This window comes from Salvia miltiorrhiza, chromosome 2, assembly GCF_028751815.1.
Source record: "Salvia miltiorrhiza cultivar Shanhuang (shh) chromosome 2, IMPLAD_Smil_shh, whole genome shotgun sequence".
NCBI lineage: Eukaryota > Viridiplantae > Streptophyta > Magnoliopsida > Lamiales > Lamiaceae > Salvia > Salvia miltiorrhiza.
The window spans coordinates 27,023,640-27,042,835 of record NC_080388.1 but is presented as its reverse complement, the minus strand read 5'-3'; the positions used below and the strand labels follow the sequence as shown (position 1 = coordinate 27,042,835).

General features: G+C 38.5%; 1 protein-coding gene and 2 long non-coding RNA genes across 5 annotated transcripts; 1 reads left to right on the top strand and 2 right to left on the bottom strand.

The window, feature by feature from the left end:
* Positions 1-2,458: 2,458 nt before the first annotated feature.
* Positions 2,459-4,569, bottom strand: LOC131007740 (uncharacterized). The gene is made up of 3 exons (XR_009096247.1): positions 4,434-4,569; positions 4,207-4,369; positions 2,459-4,110 (listed from the first exon to the last, which is right to left on the bottom strand). It is a non-coding gene; the product is annotated as an uncharacterized LOC131007740 (long non-coding RNA).
* LOC131007676 (G-type lectin S-receptor-like serine/threonine-protein kinase At4g27290) lies at positions 4,003-7,239 on the top strand. Its single transcript, XM_057934609.1, has 6 exons — positions 4,003-5,319; positions 5,902-6,042; positions 6,162-6,286; positions 6,366-6,576; positions 6,669-6,906; positions 7,004-7,239. The coding sequence occupies exons 1-6, from the start codon at positions 4,035-4,037 to the stop codon at positions 7,161-7,163; spliced, it is 2,160 nt and encodes a 719-aa protein (XP_057790592.1). The 5' UTR covers positions 4,003-4,034; the 3' UTR covers positions 7,164-7,239.
* On the bottom strand, positions 5,566-16,216 carry LOC131007718 (uncharacterized). 3 transcript variants are annotated; one of them, XR_009096217.1, is made up of 3 exons: positions 6,543-6,676; positions 6,195-6,467; positions 5,566-5,895 (listed from the first exon to the last, which is right to left on the bottom strand). It is a non-coding gene; the product is annotated as an uncharacterized LOC131007718 (long non-coding RNA). The 3 variants fall into 3 exon arrangements; XR_009096219.1 differs by having other exon boundaries at positions 5,566-5,853; XR_009096218.1 differs by lacking the exon at positions 5,566-5,895 and adding an exon at positions 16,148-16,216 and having other exon boundaries at positions 6,171-6,467; positions 6,543-6,736.
* Between the last annotated feature and the right edge of the window lie 2,980 nt (positions 16,217-19,196).

The window sequence follows — 19,196 nt, the reverse complement described above, 5'->3', positions numbered from 1 at the left end:
AGATGAGCCTCTAATGAATTAATTCTTATGATCAGCCCAGATCACAATTAATTCATAAGTATTAATTCATTCCACTAGAGAATCAATACTGACTTACCCCTTTATTATCGATGATGAGTCGGGGCTTGTATTTAGACTTATTAAATCTCCGTATTTAAAATATCCGACATCCATTAATTAATTAGAGCTCTAACAGCTTAAATTAATTAATCTCTTTGTAATCCTTAAGCAGTACCACTCAAACCTTATTATTGCGCCTGAACTTAATCAACCTGCAGGGTTTAACGCAATAAGCCTTATTGAGCTCCTTAAGGGGATGTCATTATCCTATACCGGATACGGGTACTAATACAGATAACCAAATATCATATATTGACCGATATCACCCAAGATACAGAGTACTCAAGTTAATATATAACTCTCACCCATAGTAAATCAAAGTGATACACGAATCAACATATATATCTGAAATCTTATTAGTATTAAGATTCTATTAAGTCACTAAGATCTTGATTCTTCACTTATGTTAGATAGAATAATACATCTCACTGTGATCCTATCAATACGTTATGACGTACCAGTATAGACAAATAGTCAAGACAAACTATTTCCATCTATACTGCAGCCTAGACCAACGACTCGTCCTAGAGTCATCTCGGTTGTGATCTATTTATATCTCTTAAGTTTATTCCAATCATATGACCTTCTGTGATCCGTTAATCACCATATAATCAACTTATGTAGAGATAAAAGACATACATATGCAATCATGAGCACAATCAGATAGGAGATTAAATAGTGAACACATAAAACATTGTATACAAGCATAAAATGTTCTTGCTTTCAGTATGCAAATCCAACAATCCCAAAGACCAATGGCTTCTTCCTTTAGTGTGCAAACTTAGAGGGTGTTTGGCTGAGCTTATAAGCTCCTCAAAACAGCTTATAAGCTGTTTAGGAGCTTATAAGCTCCTTTAAAGTGTTATCACTATTCTGTTTAAGTAGTTCCTGAATTTGTAGTCTTCTCTTTTTAGCTATGCATTAAAATTGGAGATCTTAATTACTTTACTTACCAATGCACGAAAAATTGAAATTATGAACGGTGTCATAGGTGATGTCTATCACCTCATATCATATTGCTCAGAAAAGTTAAATACTCTCTCCGTCCCAACGAAAGCGGTGCGCTTCTTTTCGACACATGATTTAAAGAGAATAAAATTGTAGTGTAAAAGTATGTGAGGCCACATTGTTTATAGTGTAAAATTATTACCAAAAATAATAAACGCACCACTTTTGTTGGGACGGCTAAAAAAGGAATACGCACCGCTTTCGTTGGAATGGAGGGAGTATGTTTTTTGAGCCTATCAGATTCAGAAGATTATCTAGCACAACATTTTTTCCCATCTTGTGGTTACTTGTTTCTTTTTCCCGTTACTAGCAGAAAGAACGTACGTTGTATAGTGTTATTTTAATTGATAATCTATTATTTAAAAAAAATATTAATTCATTACTTTTATTAGATAATTTATTGGATGAATATATTTATTTATAAGCCTTATCAGTAGTTATAAATATAAAGTATTTTTTTTATAGATTTGGGTGACAAATAAATGTATATCAAAATAGATTTATATTTTATAAATATAATAATAAATACTCCCTCCGTCCCGGCTTTTGGTATCCAGTTGAGAACGTCACGGGTTTTAATAAAGTGATTGATTTGTTGTGAGTGGAATAAGGGTCCCACATTTAATGTGAAAGTTAAAATAATTAAAGTGGAGTAAGGGCCCCACCTACTTTTACCAAAAATAGAAATGGATACTAAAATGTGGGACGACCAAAAAAGGAAAGTTGGATACTAAAAGTTGGGACGGAAGGAGTATATAATAGAGATAAAATAGGCAATCTACAAATTGTGCCTTAAACTGTCTTAGGCTCTTTTTCTATTCGTATAGATTAACCATCGTTTATAAGAATAAATAAAAAAGGAGTCTAATGCAAAATTTTCCTTTTACATTAAAATAAAATAAAATAAATCTCATTATCTTTTGTCTCTCCTCTCTCATGTCATCAAAGGGGTATTATTGATCATTTACTCAAATGGCTAGTTTTTTTATACTTTTATGAATGTGCTTTATAAGTTTTAATATTTAGTTTTTTCGCTACACATTTATATGACCACTTAATTTTTTTTATTAAAGTAAGATAATTATTAAAAGTTATTAATACATATTATTACAATTTACAACATTTTTCAAATCGTGGTGAAACAAAATAAGTTAAAGTTTCTGAATTAATTGATACTCCCTCCATCCCGCTATTCATGTCACATATTCCATTTTGGATTGTCCCAACATAAATGACACGTTTCTATTTTGGAAAATAATAACGGGTCACTTAAAGCTTAATTAATTCACTAATTGTCTACCTAAATAAACCTCCCTAATTATTTTGCAACACACACTCTCTCTCTCTAAACTCACGCCCCTTCTATCTCTCTCTACCCTCTTCTTCATTCCTCCACCACCATCTCCTAACTAGCGCTGCCACCACCCTCCACCGCCTCCACACCCTCGTCGGCTCTGCCTAGCGCCGCCTCAACTCTTCGAGCCCAAACTCAAGGTCATTTCCACTTTGCAATCGTCTCTCTCTCTCTCTCTCTCTTTGCGCCTGAGTCTCCACCGCCCGCCGCCTCCCAAACCTTCCGCCTGCTCCACGTCGCCGCATCCTTTGCGCCTGCTCCATCCACCGCCGCCTCCTTCACCTTCGAGTGAAACCCTAGCACCGGTGTGGCGCCAGATCTGAGTTTATCCACTGTCGCGCCTCCACTCCCTCTGAGTGAAACCATAGCAGCGGCCCGACGACGGATTGAGTGTGACGACACCACTGTTGTTTTTTGTTGATTTTGTTCTTGTTCCGGATCTCATTCTTATTCTTAATCTCATTCTTGATTTCATAATTTTTGTGGAATCTTATTCTTGATTTGATACACTTTCTAGAATCTTATTCTTGATTTTTGTTAATTTCGTGAGTTTCGTGAATTGTTGATTTCTGGAATCTTTATTGTTGCTTGGTGAATTTTTTTTTTTTTTTTTTTCTGATATTTGGATTCTGGAATTTTATTCATAAGATTCATCTCCACCCTCTCTTTGTTTTGTTAATTCATTCAATTTTGTTAATTGGTTTTATTTTGTGAATTTGCCTGCATTTCATTTACAAGAAATAGCAATGATAAATATCCCTTAAACTCATTATTAAACATATTGAACACACAAACCTTTATCCTAATTTTCTTCTCCTTAATCTCCGTGTCAAAAAGTAATGTGTCATAAATAGCGGGACTGGAGGGAGTATTTAATACTATGACTTTTTTCTTTCATATATGCGTAGAAGTTTGTTGGAGTAAGAAGAAGCTCATATTAGTAAAGAAGCGTGTTTAGCTTTAGTTTGTTAAGAGAAGTTACAAAGTTGTTAGTGAGGTAGTTAAGATGATTAGTTAAGCTACTGAAGCCTGCGTGCTTCCTACTCTATCTCTATTTATATCTTTGTACCTTGTATTTTGTTTTAGTTGATTCAGTCAATATACAGAAAATCTCTCTCTCAAATCTTCACTCTAGCTTTCATTAATTTCTAACATGGTATCAGAGCCAACCCAATCCAATGATGGGTCCCCCCAATATCGTTGTCAACAGATGGCGTTTGGGATAGTCCACGCTGCGCGTGCGGGGGGTGTATTGAAGTGTCCCACGTTGGATTGGAGATAGTGGCATGAACCACTTTATATGGTGAGGCAACCAACAAAGTTCCAGAAAAAGTTAACCAATTTCAAACCTACCACGGCATGCATATGACTTATGCAGAAGAAAATTCAAAGAAGAATTTCTTTGATTCTGTTGCCAGTCTCGTCCAACCTTTGAATTTATTCAACTATTGACTTTTCCATTTCATATTTACTTTTTTTTCCGGTATTGTTCTTCACCCAAGAGCGATCAGCAGAATTATTTCTGGAGCTGGACATGTAATCGGATTTGAACATGGCGTTCTTCTTCTTCACTACAATCTTCTGCTCCCTGCTTCACTCCATCTCCTTACTGAGTTTAACAGTTGGAGCTGTTAACGACAACAAACTTATTTCTAATCAAACTCTTGTTATTGGGCAGACTTTGGTTTCTCAAAACCAAGTTTTTGAAATGGGTTTTTTCTCACCTGGAAAATCTCTAAATAGATTCTTGGGAATATGGTACACGAGCACACCAGAAGTTGTAGTCTGGGTTGCAAACAGAAACGATCCCATCACTGCCTCACATGCACCACTTTTCATGCTTTCCAGAAATGGGAGTCTTGTTATAAGCAATGGCAAAAGCATTATCTGGTCCGCGAGTTCATCCGGGGTAGCAAGAAATCCAGTTTTACAGCTGCTGGATTCTGGAAACTTGGTTGTTGTAGACAACACAATGGAAGGCTACCTATGGCAGAGCTTTGGTTATCCAACTGACACCTTCTTGCAGGGGATGAAATTGGTCGATGATGCAGATTCAGGTGTGGAGAGATATTTGACATCATGGAGAAATGCTGATGACCCTTCTCCTGGGGAGTTCATACTCAGGATCGAAAACAAGGGCTTGCCTGACATGGTAACTCGAAGAGGGACGGTGAAAGTATACCGAATGGGAAAGTGGAATGGGTTATATTTTGGTGGTGGTCCACGCTTACCCAATGCCATGTACAAATTTTTTCCCGTTTTCAGACAAGAGAGGCTGATATCTGCAGAAGAGCCCTACGACAGCACGGCTGTCGTAAGAGTAACACTAGATCCATCAGGTACAATCATGCGCCATACGCTGAATGCCCAAAAAAACAAATGGAATCGTGCATTCACATTTCCTCAAGATACATGCGATGAATATGGTATTTGTGGTCCTAATAGTATTTGCAAATCTAGGACTGACAGCCCAGTTAGATGCCAGTGTTTCAAGGGATTTGCCCCTAAGTTTCAAAATTATTGGGACCTTCAAGATTGGTCGGGTGGATGCACTAGAACTACACCATTGAATTGCCATGGTGAAGATGGATTTCTAGAGGTTAGAGGGGTGAAATATCCTGACATGTTGAGTTTTTGGTTGAACAGAAGTATGAGCCTTGATGAGTGCAAAGCTGAGTGCTTTAAAAATTGTAATTGCACTGCTTATGCTAATCCGTTCATTACTAATGGAGGTAGTGGCTGCTTGATGTGGTTCACTGAACTCATTGATACCAAAGAACTTTCTGCAGCAGATAGCAAGCAGAATATCTACATCCGCGTGCCAGTTTCTGAACTAGGTATCTTATTCCATAATTACCATTTCTTAACACTATCTAGATCAGCATATCTCAACTCTGAACTTAAGATGGAGACTTGAGATATATTTCACATTACATGTATGTTGTGAATCCTAGTTGTTTCCATTAAAGTAGTAATCAATAAACATATTTTCTGAGCTAGGTAACTCATTTCTTATTTTCCCTATGTTACTATCCATAAGAAATTTAGATTAGCATATCTCAGACAGAAAGCAAGATGCAGGATTGTGATAAAGTAACCATCATAAATATAAAGCTGATTGAGTTAATGACATGACTAGTATGACATGCGTGTGTACATGATATGCTATTAAGTAGAACCAAGAGGGAGTGAAGGAAATTGAAGGAAATGTTGAAGTACATTTTATATGTGTTGTGTAAATTAGTATGGTGTAACTGTAAAGTTATCACCCACGAATTTACCTATAAACTTGAAAATCCACACTGCAAGAGCAAGGAAACAGCAGCCGGATGACATCTCTGTCCTTATCTGGTGTCTGTGCCCCTTTAGTCCTACAGATGGAAGCCCAGAATGACATTGACTTATGAATTTCCCTGTAGATTCTAGCACGGGTTTAGAGGCGGAGGAGGAGGAGAAGAAAAGGCCTATGAAATTAATACTGTTATCAATTGCTTCTGGTGTTCTCATCTCAGCTTTTATCAATGGAGGTGTATTTTTAATGGCAAGACTAAAGAAGCGAGGTAACAATTCAACTTCTGTAGTGGACTGCTCTAAATAATATGATATAGTCTATTATTAATCAAAGCATAACTTCGAGCGAATACTGAAGCATTAGTTAACTTTCCCTTTCGCTTCATAGAAGTGAAAATGAATAATGAGGATCTAGAATTACCTGTGATCAAAATGGCTACTATTATGCAAGCAACAAATAATTTCTCCACGGAAAACATGATTGGAGTTGGAGGATTCGGTCCTGTTTACAAGGTAATGTACTAAATGAAAAAGCTGAAGTCGAACAACAAAAATATACTTGCCTTACTTGTAAACTAACATGCATAAGCAGGGGAACATGCCATCTGGAGAAGAAATCGCAGTCAAAAGATTATCCAGATGCTCACATCAGGGTCTCGAAGAGTTCAGAAACGAAGTTATGGTGATTGCAAACCTTCAACATAGAAACCTCGTTAGACTTTTGGGATGTTGCATTGAAGAAGAGGAAAGGATGTTAATCTATGAATACCTGCAGAATAAAAGTCTTGATCTTTCTCTTGTTGGTATACTCAGATTTATCCTTCATCTTTTTCTCGTGCTTGTGAAATCCCATACTTTCATCACTAACATCCACATGGTGTTCAATCACTTGCAGATCAATATCGGAGAACACAGTTGACATGGCCTAAGCGTTATGAAATTATCATGGGAATCGCCAGGGGACTGTTATATCTCCATCATGATTCAAGATTAAAGATTATTCATAGGGATCTCAAAACGAGCAATATTTTACTAGACGGGAATTTAAGTCCAAAGATATCAGATTTCGGCTTGGCAAGAATATTTGAAGAGGATCAATCTCTTGCTAGAACAAAAAGAGTTATTGGGACATAGTAAGTTTTCTCTATATCATCAAATTACTTCATTATTACCCCCTCAAATTGCTTCATTCTTTTCTATGGTGGCCTTAAGATCAATAACTTTATGCAGTGGATATATGGCTCCCGAATATGCAATCGATGGAAAATTCTCTGTGAAATCTGACATCTTCAGTCTTGGAGTGGTTTTGTTGGAGATAATAAGCGGAAAAAAGAACAGAGGATATGGACACTCGGATCACTATCTTAACCTCTTGGGCCATGTATACTAATACTTTAGTGTCATTTTTGCGTTCTCTTTGGTTGTAAATTTATCATGGAAAAATGAATGATAAACAAAATTTCACCCTTTAAATCCTTCCTTTCTTTTACCACATTTCCTACTTGGCCCTTACTAATTCCTCATTTACACTATAAAGGAGGGATAATATTATCACACCATTTTCATTTCCTACTTGGCCCTTACTACTTGGCCCTTACTAATTCCTCAGAGATAATATTAAAATGGTGTGATAATATTATCCCTCCTTTGTAGTGTAAATGAGGAATGAATAAGGGTCAAGTAGGATATCTGGGAAAAGACTTAAAAGGGTGAAATTTTGTTTATTCTTCTTTTTCCCATGATAAATTTACAACCAGAGATCGCACCCTTATAAGAATAATGTCAAAAAACTTACCTGGTATATTGTGACAGGCATGGTTGCTGTGGAAAGAAAACAGGATTTTGGAGTTGATGGATGAGTGTTTGAATGATACATTTGCGGAGTGTGAAGTGAAGAGATGCATGCAAGTGGGATTATTATGTGTTCAGAAATTTGCGGAAGATAGGCCAAACATGTCATCTGTGGTTTCAATGTTAGGAAGCGATGGAGCAATTTTGGCAGAACCAAAAGAGCCTGGATTTTTTATCGAAAGAAGTAGCAGCCCTGTGGGAAATTATAAAGGGTTAATGGTTGAAAATACCCTTTTTCATTGATAAAACCTAAAATGTACCCACCTATTTTAAAACATACAAAATGTACCCACTTTAGACAATTTTGCCCTTCAGCTATTTCCACCCTTTGTTTTGCTATGTCCAAGAATTCTCTTTAATTCATTATATGCATTAAAATTGGGGCTTGAATGGTATATCGGCTGGAAACTTTCCTCGTGCCCGATAGATTACCTGGTAATCTGGGTCTGGACTGTGAGACAACGCCACGTACTTTCAAGCAAATAACAGTATTAAAGATCCTTGTTTAAAATGGTATCAGAGCGGGTTTTTATAGAGGAATTATATAATTTTTAGTTTATTTTATTATTAACCCATGTGGGAGGAGACTCCAATTAAAAGTTTATGGATCCGGACGAGTGTCCGAGATGTGTACACTACAGGAACTCTCTCCAAAATCTGGAGATTGAAATGGGTCACTTTATAAGTGATCTTAGGTGGAACAATCGAGCCCTCGTGACCAACCTACGACGAGGAGGAGATATCGAGATTATTCGCGATATCATCGCGAGTATCCAAAACTATCATGAGCATCTCATGAGAATGGCCGCAGCCAGAGCGACCATTGAACAAAACATGTACGAGGCCCATTGGTCACACGACTAATGGAACCAAAAGACAAAGCAGGAGTAGTCTATCCAGGCTACCAGAAGATCGAGCCAAGCTCTTCCGACAACGTCAACTTGCGGGAGATCCAAAAGACGGTAGAATATTATGGCGTCAAGCTGTACGATCTACCAATGGAGCTGAGCAGAATATCACTCAAACAAGAGGAAATACTTACCCTCTTGCGTGATATCCAGAAAAGAATGGAGGAGATCGAAAGGCGAAAACCATGTTCCGGAAAAATTCGGAAGCAATGGTCCAACGACCCGACGAATCCATCTCTATTTGAAGCAGCACCCAAGGAGTTGCAGCCGAAGGACATAATCCGAATCATGAAAGGCAAATATTATGAATAGCCTTGACAGAATCGGATTAGATGATCTACAGGAGTTAGCAGAATCTTTTGCTAACCTCAACATGGTTGATCTAAAGATGAACCAAGGAGACGAGGTGCCCAAAACCGAGCACCAAGAAGAAAGTTCGTCAAAAAGGGGTGGGGCTTCAGATGATGCCAGCCACTATCAACGAACCAAAAGACGCAGGCCACAGATGCGGGACACTCCTGTAGGAAAGGCCACACTTGAACCAATCCATCCCTATGGATTGATTCTCAACATCGACGAAGCCAGTTTCAAAGATTGGGAGGATCTGATCGACGAATGGGCTTCATCATTGAATATCGTAGTCACCACAATAGAGTACGATAAAAAGGAGTTTGCCAAAATCTTCGAAGCAAGTCTGGCAGGAATGGCAAAATAATACTGGGATAAAATCGACATCTCAGCAAGGGAAGAACTGTTTACTAGCACAAAACCTTATGACATCATTAAGGAGGCTACTAAACAGATTAAGATCCATTTCTTGGGAATGGGTTTTTTCGAAGGATCCGCAGAGGAGAAGCGCAAGAAATATCATCAGGCACTCTACAATCTAAGATTAATGGTGCTAGAGCCAAAAGCTCTTGATGAATTTCTACGTCTTTATACCCTATATGTTCATATGGGGGTTGTTGATGCTCAAACCGCCAAGGACCTCTTTTTCACAAAGTTTCCAAGTCCATGGAGGGAAATGCTCATCAACGAGTACGTGTCACCAGGAGAATATCCACTTGATAGTGCATCAAGAAGGATGTCATATGTTCACAAGAAACTGTCCGAATGGTGCCAGAAGGCGGCGGACTTAAGGAATCTCAAGAAATTGAGAAGACTCAACAAGAAGTCCCCATTGATGTGCGACAACATTGATCTTCCAACAGAGATTGGTGCCGAGTTGCTGTATCAAAGGAGGAGCCGAAAGAAACATAGGTATCAACCCTATGAAAGAAAGTCCAAAAGAAGTTCTTGGAAGCCAAGAACTATGTGGACCAGACAGAAGGCACGCTCCTATAAATCAGGCCAACGGAGCGGACCATCCAGAAACAGATTCTCAAATCAAAAGAGAATCCCGGCAAGGAAAACTTTCAGGCGTACTCAAGCCAAAACAAATGAAAGTTTTAAAGATTGCAACTGCTGGACGTGCGGTGCAAAGGGGCATATTTCAACCAATTGCCCAGACAACGAGAAAAGGCAGATAAGGAGATTCGAATCCACACCGGATATCGAAGACGCAATCTACCAACAGAAATTGATACCCGTGTATCAATTTGAAGATATATCCTCTGATGAGAGTATATATGAACAAGAAGAAGTCTTTAGTTCTGAAGATTCGGGGATGTCCGATGGATCAACCGGAGACGAGTCAGACTAAAGAGGAACACGAGGTCCACCACACCCAGAAGGAGGATCAGAATGGATTTACTAGCCATTTTCTGATTCCACAGGAAGAAGTGGTGAAGAAGCTCGTGAAGAAACTCAATAGGGAAACCGGAGAGGTACAAACATACCAAGGGTTTTCCAATGGGAGATTGAATCGAGTTTTTAATAGCTTGATTCCATCCAAAAGGAAGCATCATGTCTATTTTGGTGTCACAAACCGAGAAATGGCGCTTCCAATGGAGATTACAAGTAATCAGGTGGAGATCCAGCTGGTTCCTGCTGAAGATATTAGGCAGGATATTAAGAAAATGAAGCCAGAAGTCGCAAGTACGATGAAATGGATTCATATTGGAGCAATTCAGTTGGTAATCAAATCATCCCTATCCCCAGGGACGGACCAACCAATTGATGTCGCACTTTGCGATAAAAGAATCAGAGATACTAGAGCATCAGTTCTGGGAGCCTTTTCAGGCAATCTCTATGCCAAGACGATTATAACCGAGTTCTATCCACAGATCGCTTATAATCTACAGGATTCATCCTTCAGCAGAGCCCTGACCCTCTATCAGGACTACAAAAAGAAGGAGCTATTGACAGAAGGGAATAGGCCATACTCACTGACTTATCAAGTCTCGTATGCCTTATCAAATTCCCATCACACAGAATTATTTCTGGGAAAAGAGTTCATTGAGATTCCAGAAATATTCAAGGAGGTAGCCAAGGCAGTCAAACCAAACCGAGTGGAGATTCCTCAGATCGGAGAAATCGACATCGATATTGGAGACAAGACGGTGCTAAGCCATACCCAAAGTCTCAGACTAGGAGCACCAATGCTATCATTCCAAGGAAATAGGCTAACTTCAGGGCCTATTACAAGGAGTTTCTCTCATTCATATGAGAGAATGGCGATTCAGGAAACCCCAGTTCTGGACATGAAAGTTAAGCTTAAATGTCCCGAGGGATGGAGACAGGTTTCCACAAGATTTGATACAACTAACAAGGAGAACAAATTTCCTTGTAGCTCGTTGTATTATTTGGCAAATCCAGGAGACAACCGATACATCGGAATTCTGGAGGTTGGAGGTTTTGAAATCCAGACCGAAGGCCAAGCCGGACAAGAAGCAGATGTCCTGATCTTAGGACGAGATTTCCTTGACAAATATAAACCATGGTCATGGAAATCAGGAGGAATGGAGATCACAATCGGGCGTCAAAGATTGATGATCTAATGACAAGTCCATTCTCAATATACATCTCTGTTGGGATGTTATACGAGAAATTCAAAGCAGAATATTTTGCTGCTTATGTGGATTCGGGAGCAGGAATCTGTACAGCAAAACGAGGAGTCTTTCCAGCAGAAGTGGAAGAAGATCTACCTCGAATTGCAGGAAGGGATTTCTCCAAAAAGATTTTGCTCCTATCAAAGGGAGTAAGGCAAACGGAAATATTGATCGGCGGAGCAGGACAGACACCTTGGTACAAGGTCAAAACTCCACCAATTTATTTCCATGATACCGGAGCAGATATATTATTGGGAAATAATTTTCTGCAAAGCTTCAAGAGATTTATACAAGATAATGAGGCCAGGAGGCTTGTGTTCACAACCAACTGTGACCACAAAATCATTGTGCAAAGGCTCCAAGGAGCTTTTCATCGTTCAATGCCAATCAAGTTCCGCAGCAAGCGTGGTGATGATGGCAGACTCCGGCGACCTCAAACGAAGGATCAAAGGAGATTCGGCGAAGTTTTGCTCAAATGCAGAACTGAGGGATTTCCAGATCTCTCTGAGGAGGAAATTCAAATCCTCAAAGTATCCCTGATATCACACAAAGATATCAAGGAAGACGAACAGGTGTCCATAGCCGACGTCAAAAGGAGAATCCAAAAGTGTTATCACGAAGATCCTTTGGCATGGTGGGACAAGAACCAGCTCAGAGCAACCTTGAAAGTCAAAACTGGAAAGGAGCATGAGTTCGTAAGATACAAGCCTATCCTGATGAACCCTCAAGATCAACAGGATATGATGAGTATAATCAAGGAACACCTTGATTTAAAACTTATCGAAGATGGAAGATCACCCTACAGCAGTCCTGGATTTCTGGTAAGAAATCATGGGGAGATCAAGCGAGGAAAGCCAAGATTGGTTATTAATTACAAAGGGATTAATGACATTCTTGAGTTTGACGGATATTTCATCCCAAGTAGAGAACACCTAATTAATTGCATCAGAAGTGCAAGGGTATTCTCAAAGTTCGATTGCAAGTCAGGTTTCTACCAGATTCGCATGGAGGAAGGGAGTAAGAAGTTCACAGCTTTCTCAACTCCACAAGGACATTATGTCTGGAATGTCATGCCAATGGGGTTAGCCAACGCGCCTCAGATATTCCAAAGGAAGATGGATAATCTCTTTAAAGATTATTCTTCGTTTATGTTTGTTTATATTGATGACATCCTCATTGCATCAAAAAACATTCATGAACATGTCAGGCATCTGGAGATCTTTGCGGATGTTTGTCAACAAGGAGGACTAGTGCTGTCAGAAAAGAAGGCAGTCATAGCCACCCAGAAGATGGAGTTTCTGGGGATCGAGATTGATGAATCCGGGATTATTCTACAAGATCATATTGTGGAAAAGGTCCAGGGTTTCCCGGAGGATCTCAAAGAGAAGAAGCAGCTCCAAAGTTTTCTCGGGGTTGTCAATTTTGCAGGGATGTTCATCAAAAACCTTGCAGAATACAGAAAGGTCTTCAGTCCACTCCTGAAGAAAGATGTTCCATTTATTTGGAAGGAGGAACATCGAGAGGGTATGAAGAAGTTGAAAGAGATTTGCAGAAATCTCCCAAAACTTTCAATACCACAAGATGAGGATGATTTGGTCCTCTACACCGACGCAAGTGATTTCTGGTGGGCAGCAGTACTCACAAAGATCACCCCATATGGAGAAGAACCTTGTAGATACTGTAGCGGTCTTTTCTCCAACGACGAGGCTGTGCGATGGCACATCAACAAGAAAGAATTCTTTGCAGTGCGGAAGGCGTTTAAAAAATGGCCGCTTTTCTTACTGGCTAAAAAATTCGTTTTGAAAGTTGATAACACTAACGTTAAAGCTTTCTTAACAAAAAAGTTTGAATCTAAACCTGAAAAGGCTAGATTAATTAGATGGCAAGCAGAATGCCAATATTATGATTATGATATTGTCGTTTTGAAATCTGAACAGAATGTTCTTGCAGATTTCCTTACAAGGGATGGAGCTCCCTGAAGCGGAGGCCATCGAGGCAATACAGGGGCAGCTCTTTGAAAGCTTAGAGCTGCTACAACAAGAATGGCAGAAGTGTGTACTACACACTAAACAAGCAGGAAAGATGCAAGCGGCTGATGAAGCCAAAGTATCTAGCCAAATTGATGTCTGTTTCATGAAGATGTTCAATCTTCAGGAAGCAACTGAAGAGCCGCTCTTGCGCGCAGTCCGTGAAAATCGGGCTAAAGCAATGCTTTCCGTACAGGGCGGATTACCTGTAGCAGGGGATTCAAGTACCCCTAGCCCAAGTCCTGAGAGAATGGCTTCACAGCCGGACGCTCGAGGAAAAGATGTTGTTAAGGGGTCACTCCCTGAATCAACATGTCAACCCTCCACCTCTGGGGTAAAAGAGGGAGAGATCAGCCTTAGGCCCATGACAGGTCAAGTTAAGGTTGATACTAATCTGATCATTTCTTCTCCTTCTTGGCAGAATTATCAAGACAGGTGGGAGAAACTTCTGACGAGAAGGGGCATTAATCCGGGAAATTGTCGGGTTGATGTTGCAGGAAAGTATCCAAGGGTTTGGTTCACGCCAGGAGCCAATCCCAACGATGTTAAAGAATGGTATGAATTTGGGGCATTAGCTTCAGTTTATACCACTTCTCCGGCATTCACCGAAATCAAGGGTCTACCCAAATGGATCCAGAAAATGGTGTTCGACGCATGGGAGAACAACGAGTCCCTCAAAAGGGGAGACGTTCTGGAATTGTACTTCTTCAGTGCAGCTCCAGAGCCAGTGGGTAAAGGAATCTACGAAGCCTTCCATTTTATTAAGCTTCGGAGACCAGATACGGGAGCCTTGAACCGGATCAAAGTTCCTGAGTTTAATGCCGCAATCGTCTCAACATTTACGGAGGATCAAATCTCCACGAGACGAGCATGGGGTCTTTGGGTCTGTCTTACAGAGATGGACAAAATGAAGTCCAGATTCAAGTTCTTTCAGAGCTCAGATCTGGGAACGTTCCTGGTTAACACAATGACAGGAACAACAACTCAGTTTGCTGAAAATTCTTTCGAGAATAAGAGGCAAACTATTTGGGGAAACAAGATCGCGGGGAGCAAAGAAACTCGTCGCAAATTCTGCAATATGGCTCATGTGAGCCATTGGATTGAGAGAATCTGCGACCAATGTTCGTCGCAGAAGGAACCAGAATTTGGCAAAGGTTTCCTTCCGAAACCTGACAGAAGGAGATTCCGGTCTGATGAGCATGACGAGCGTCAGACCCCAAAGGGAAGAACTCCGCGGGCACCAAAAAAGTAAGGTGGCCGACAGAACAAAGTGAATCATGTGATTCACAGCAAGGATTGCACCCACAAAAGAAACGCCAAAAGTGGGTGGAATGACAGGAGGACCACTCAGCGCTCCAGGACAAATGTGAGTGGAAGGTAAAGTAGCCGGCCCCTACCAGCATTATCACAAAGCGATAAAGCAAGGGCCCATCACATGTGACAACACCAACAAGTGTCGGCAATAATGGCCAACAAAAGAAGGTGGTTGTCAATTTCAAGCAAGCTGGCCACGAAGACAGCATCCGAGGCCAACCACCAAGCAATAATAGAGGGTATCAGACCTCTATATAATCACAAGTGCTGGAGAGAAGAAGACATCAGAAATTCACACCCATTTCACACAACACACATCTTCTCTCTAGAAAAAATTATCTTTAGATTTTTAATTCTGTTTTCAAAGTTTTCGTTTTTAGTTTAGTTTTTTTTTTATTTTTATGTACACAAGTATTAGCTACTATGAGTAGCTAAACAAGTTTGTCTCCTCCCTTGGGGAGTTTTATGAAATAAAATTAATTATTATATAAATCCTCTATAAACGCTTTGTTTTTGTCCAACTATTCCGGGTTGAGTAAAAATATTTTCTTTATTTTTCCAACATATTATTTAGTCGGCACTTAGTGAAGGAGAAGGGTTGCAACCATCTCTTGCGAGTGTGTGGTTGGTGCGTGCCGGGGAGGCAGACGAGCCGTAAAACGCAACAAGACCGACTCCTGAAGAAGACCAGTCGACGAAGGTATAATGTTGGTTTAATTTAAGAATTATTTCGAAGTGTTACGGAAGCATGTTGGGCCTGTTTACTGTTTAAAAGACATAAATGATTATAATGAATTTTAGAGAATTATTTGTTTTTGGGTATTTGTGTATAATGCTCGACGCGCTCGACATGCTCGATGAAATACTCGACATGCTCGACGAATTGTTGGCGAGCAAAGTACCAGATTATGCATAAGGGTATTATTGTCTTAAATGGGTAGATTTTATATGTTTGGTAAAGGGTGGGTACATTTTTGTTTTTGTCTTTGAAAAGGGGTACTTTCCATTTTGCCTCAATTATAAATCACCAAATTTTAAGTCGGAGAATGCAACAATAACCATTACTGACTTGGAGGCCAGATGAGGAGATGTACCTCTCTCTCTCACCGAGGGAACAATCTAACTAATTTGGAGAAGAACTCAATTATTTCATTGATATATTCAATATTTCAACCCTTCCTACTACGAGTAGCTGTATACTTTCTGATCTTATAATAAGTTTCGTAAAACAAGAGAATGCTGCATTAAAATCTGGAAATCGAATTTCGGGGGTGATGGCCGCACCTTGGGGGCCAAATGCCGGCAAGATGCCAACTGGGATCGGACAACTGAGGGAAGGTAAACGACGCCCAATTTTCGATCACCAGAAACGTTATGTGGCTCGCCGGATGCGATAACATAATTTATATTTTATTTTTTTAATGACATGGCATAAATCGACGTCGTTTTATACCATGTCGTTTAAAAGTAAAAAATTAAAATCGATGTTGAAATTTGAACTAAACCGTGATTGAACAAAAAAATGCAAGAAAATCAGCTCAAAAAACACATACGAAATTAGTTTAAAAATCACACTGCTTCATCTTCAACGCCAACTACAAAAATTACAGAAAATTGATGATAATACCTCGTGCATGTAGCTTTTAAGAGGGACGGTAAAGGCCCTCCAGTGGCCGAGATCAGCGATCTGAAGTATCCCCTTACTTGAACACGTAGAGGAGTGGTTTGCCCTTCTTGTTGTCGACGTGCTCGACGCGGAGAAGGCGAATGACATAGAGCGATTGAGAGAGCATCCGGAGGAGGGAGACCTCGTGATTTGATCTGTATTTTTGGGGCTAATCTTCTTGCATTTTTTTATTCAATCGCGGTTTAGTTCAAATTTCAGCGTGAATTTTAATTTTTTAAATGACATGGTATGCAACAGTCATTTACAAAAATAAAATATAAATTATATTGTGGTATCCGGCGAGCCACATCACATTTCTTGTCATCGAAAAATGGACACGAGATATTTTTGGAACGAACTTAATAATTTGGAGTTTTAGACTATAAGGATATTTTTTATAAAATGAATATAGTTCAGGATTTAATATGATATTTACCCTATTAAAAAATATGCTTATACATGTAAAACTACACAACTTTCTAAAGTTGTCTACCAAATATACTCATTTCTAAATGCATCTATACTTTTACGCATCCTACATGTATTATAGTAAAATAAATCTTACTGTACGTGGCATCGTATAATCACTTCATTCTAATTTTCCTCAATTCTCATTCATTCTTATTTATTTATATATTTCTAATCAATTTTTACATTATAGCAAAATAAATCTTATCCTATGTGGCATCGTATAATCACTTCATTCTAATTTTCCTCAATTCTCATTCATTCTTATTTATTTATACATTTCTAATCAATTTTTACATTTAAAAACTATTAAATAATCATATAATTTATAGATAAATTCTATACTATTAAATAATCGTATAAAACTATTAGATAAAATATGTACTATTAAATAATTGTATAAAACTATTAGATAAATCCAACATATCCATTTAATTATAAATCCTACATGTATTATAGCAAAATAAATCTTATCCTACGTGGCATCGTATAATCACTCCATTCTAATTTTCCTCAATTCTCATTCATTCTTATTTATTTATATATTTCTAATCAATTTTTACATTATAGCAAAATAAATCATATCCTATGTGGCGCCGTATAATCACTCTATTTTAATTTTCTTCAATTTTCATTCATTCTTATTTTTTTCTAAATTTTTAATCAATTTCCATATTTAAAAAAGATTTATATTTGTATTTTATTTTATTATATAATATTAGTTTAAGTTTATCACATATGACATAAAATAATTCCCGTCGAAAATTCGACGGGTTAGACGCTAGTTATATTTTTAAAACTATATTTGGTACAACGTGCTGAAACAAAATTTGACAAAAGTGCTTGACTGAATTTATTCTCTACCAAGATTCATAATTCTCTCTCTCTCTCTCAATGCGGGATTAATCTTGCTTTTTATGATATTGTGCATTACCTTTATGCTATCGTGCTTACTAAAATGCGCTCCAAATTAAATTTACAAAAAAGCTTTTAAAAAAGCTTTTTTTTTAATTAATTTTATGTTGGGTTATTCTTGGTATACTCCTTCCGTCCCAATAGTAGTGTTCCATAGCTTTTCGACACGGAAATTAAGAAATATGTAAAAAGTAAATAAAGTAGGTTGGTGAAAATTATTTAAATATTAGATATAAAATTGAAGGAATATTAAATTGAATTAACGTTCCGTTTGCCCGATGATCGTTTCTTGGTTATTATTAATTTACCATACAACGATTAATCTTAACATGCTCCTATGAATTTAACAGTTGCACATAGGTGTTAGGAATTACTTACTTGTAAAGCGGATGCACAGGTCGTTGATGATCGTGTCGAAAGACTCCAGCTCTGATCTTCTCGACTGTATCCCGCTCAACTCCCAACGTTGGATGGACAACGAGCTATGGAAGTTCCCAAGACAGAAATCACCTCACGTTCCCTGCGCCTCTCTCTGCTCTCAAAAACTCTAATAATTATCAGTGTATTTTCCTGAGAGCTGACAGCTGTATTTAATAATACAGAAACTGAGAGGGGGCGCCAGTTTTAGGGTGAGGGCCGAAAATCTGCCCTACTTGGGCTAGGAGACATTGGGCCAGCCCAGGGACCAGATACAAGGAATAAAGATGGGCCTCAAATAAATTAATTTATCTATGGTCAGCCCAGACCATAATTAATTTATAAATATCAGTTCATTCCACTAGAGAACCGATACTGACTTACTCCTTTATTGCCGGTGATGAGTCGGGGCTTGTATTTAGACTTATTAAATCTCCGTATTTAAAATATCCGACATCCATTAATTAATTAGAGCTCTGACAGCTTAAATTAATTAATCTCTTAATAATTCCTTAAGCAGTACCACTCAAACTTTATTATTACGCCTGAACTTAATCAACTTGCAGGGTTTAGCGTAATAAACCTTATTGAGCTCCTTAAGGGGATGTCATTATCCTATACCGGATACGGGTACTAATACAGATAATCAAATATCATATATTAACCGCTATCACCCAAGATACAGAGTACTCGAGTTAGAATATAACTTTCACCCATAGTAAGTCAAAGTGATATACGAATTAACATATATATCTGAATACTTATTAATATTAAGATCTTATAAGTCACCGAGATCTTGATTCTTCACTTAAGTCAGATAGAAGAATACATCTCAAACTGTGGCCCTATCAATACGTAATGACGTAC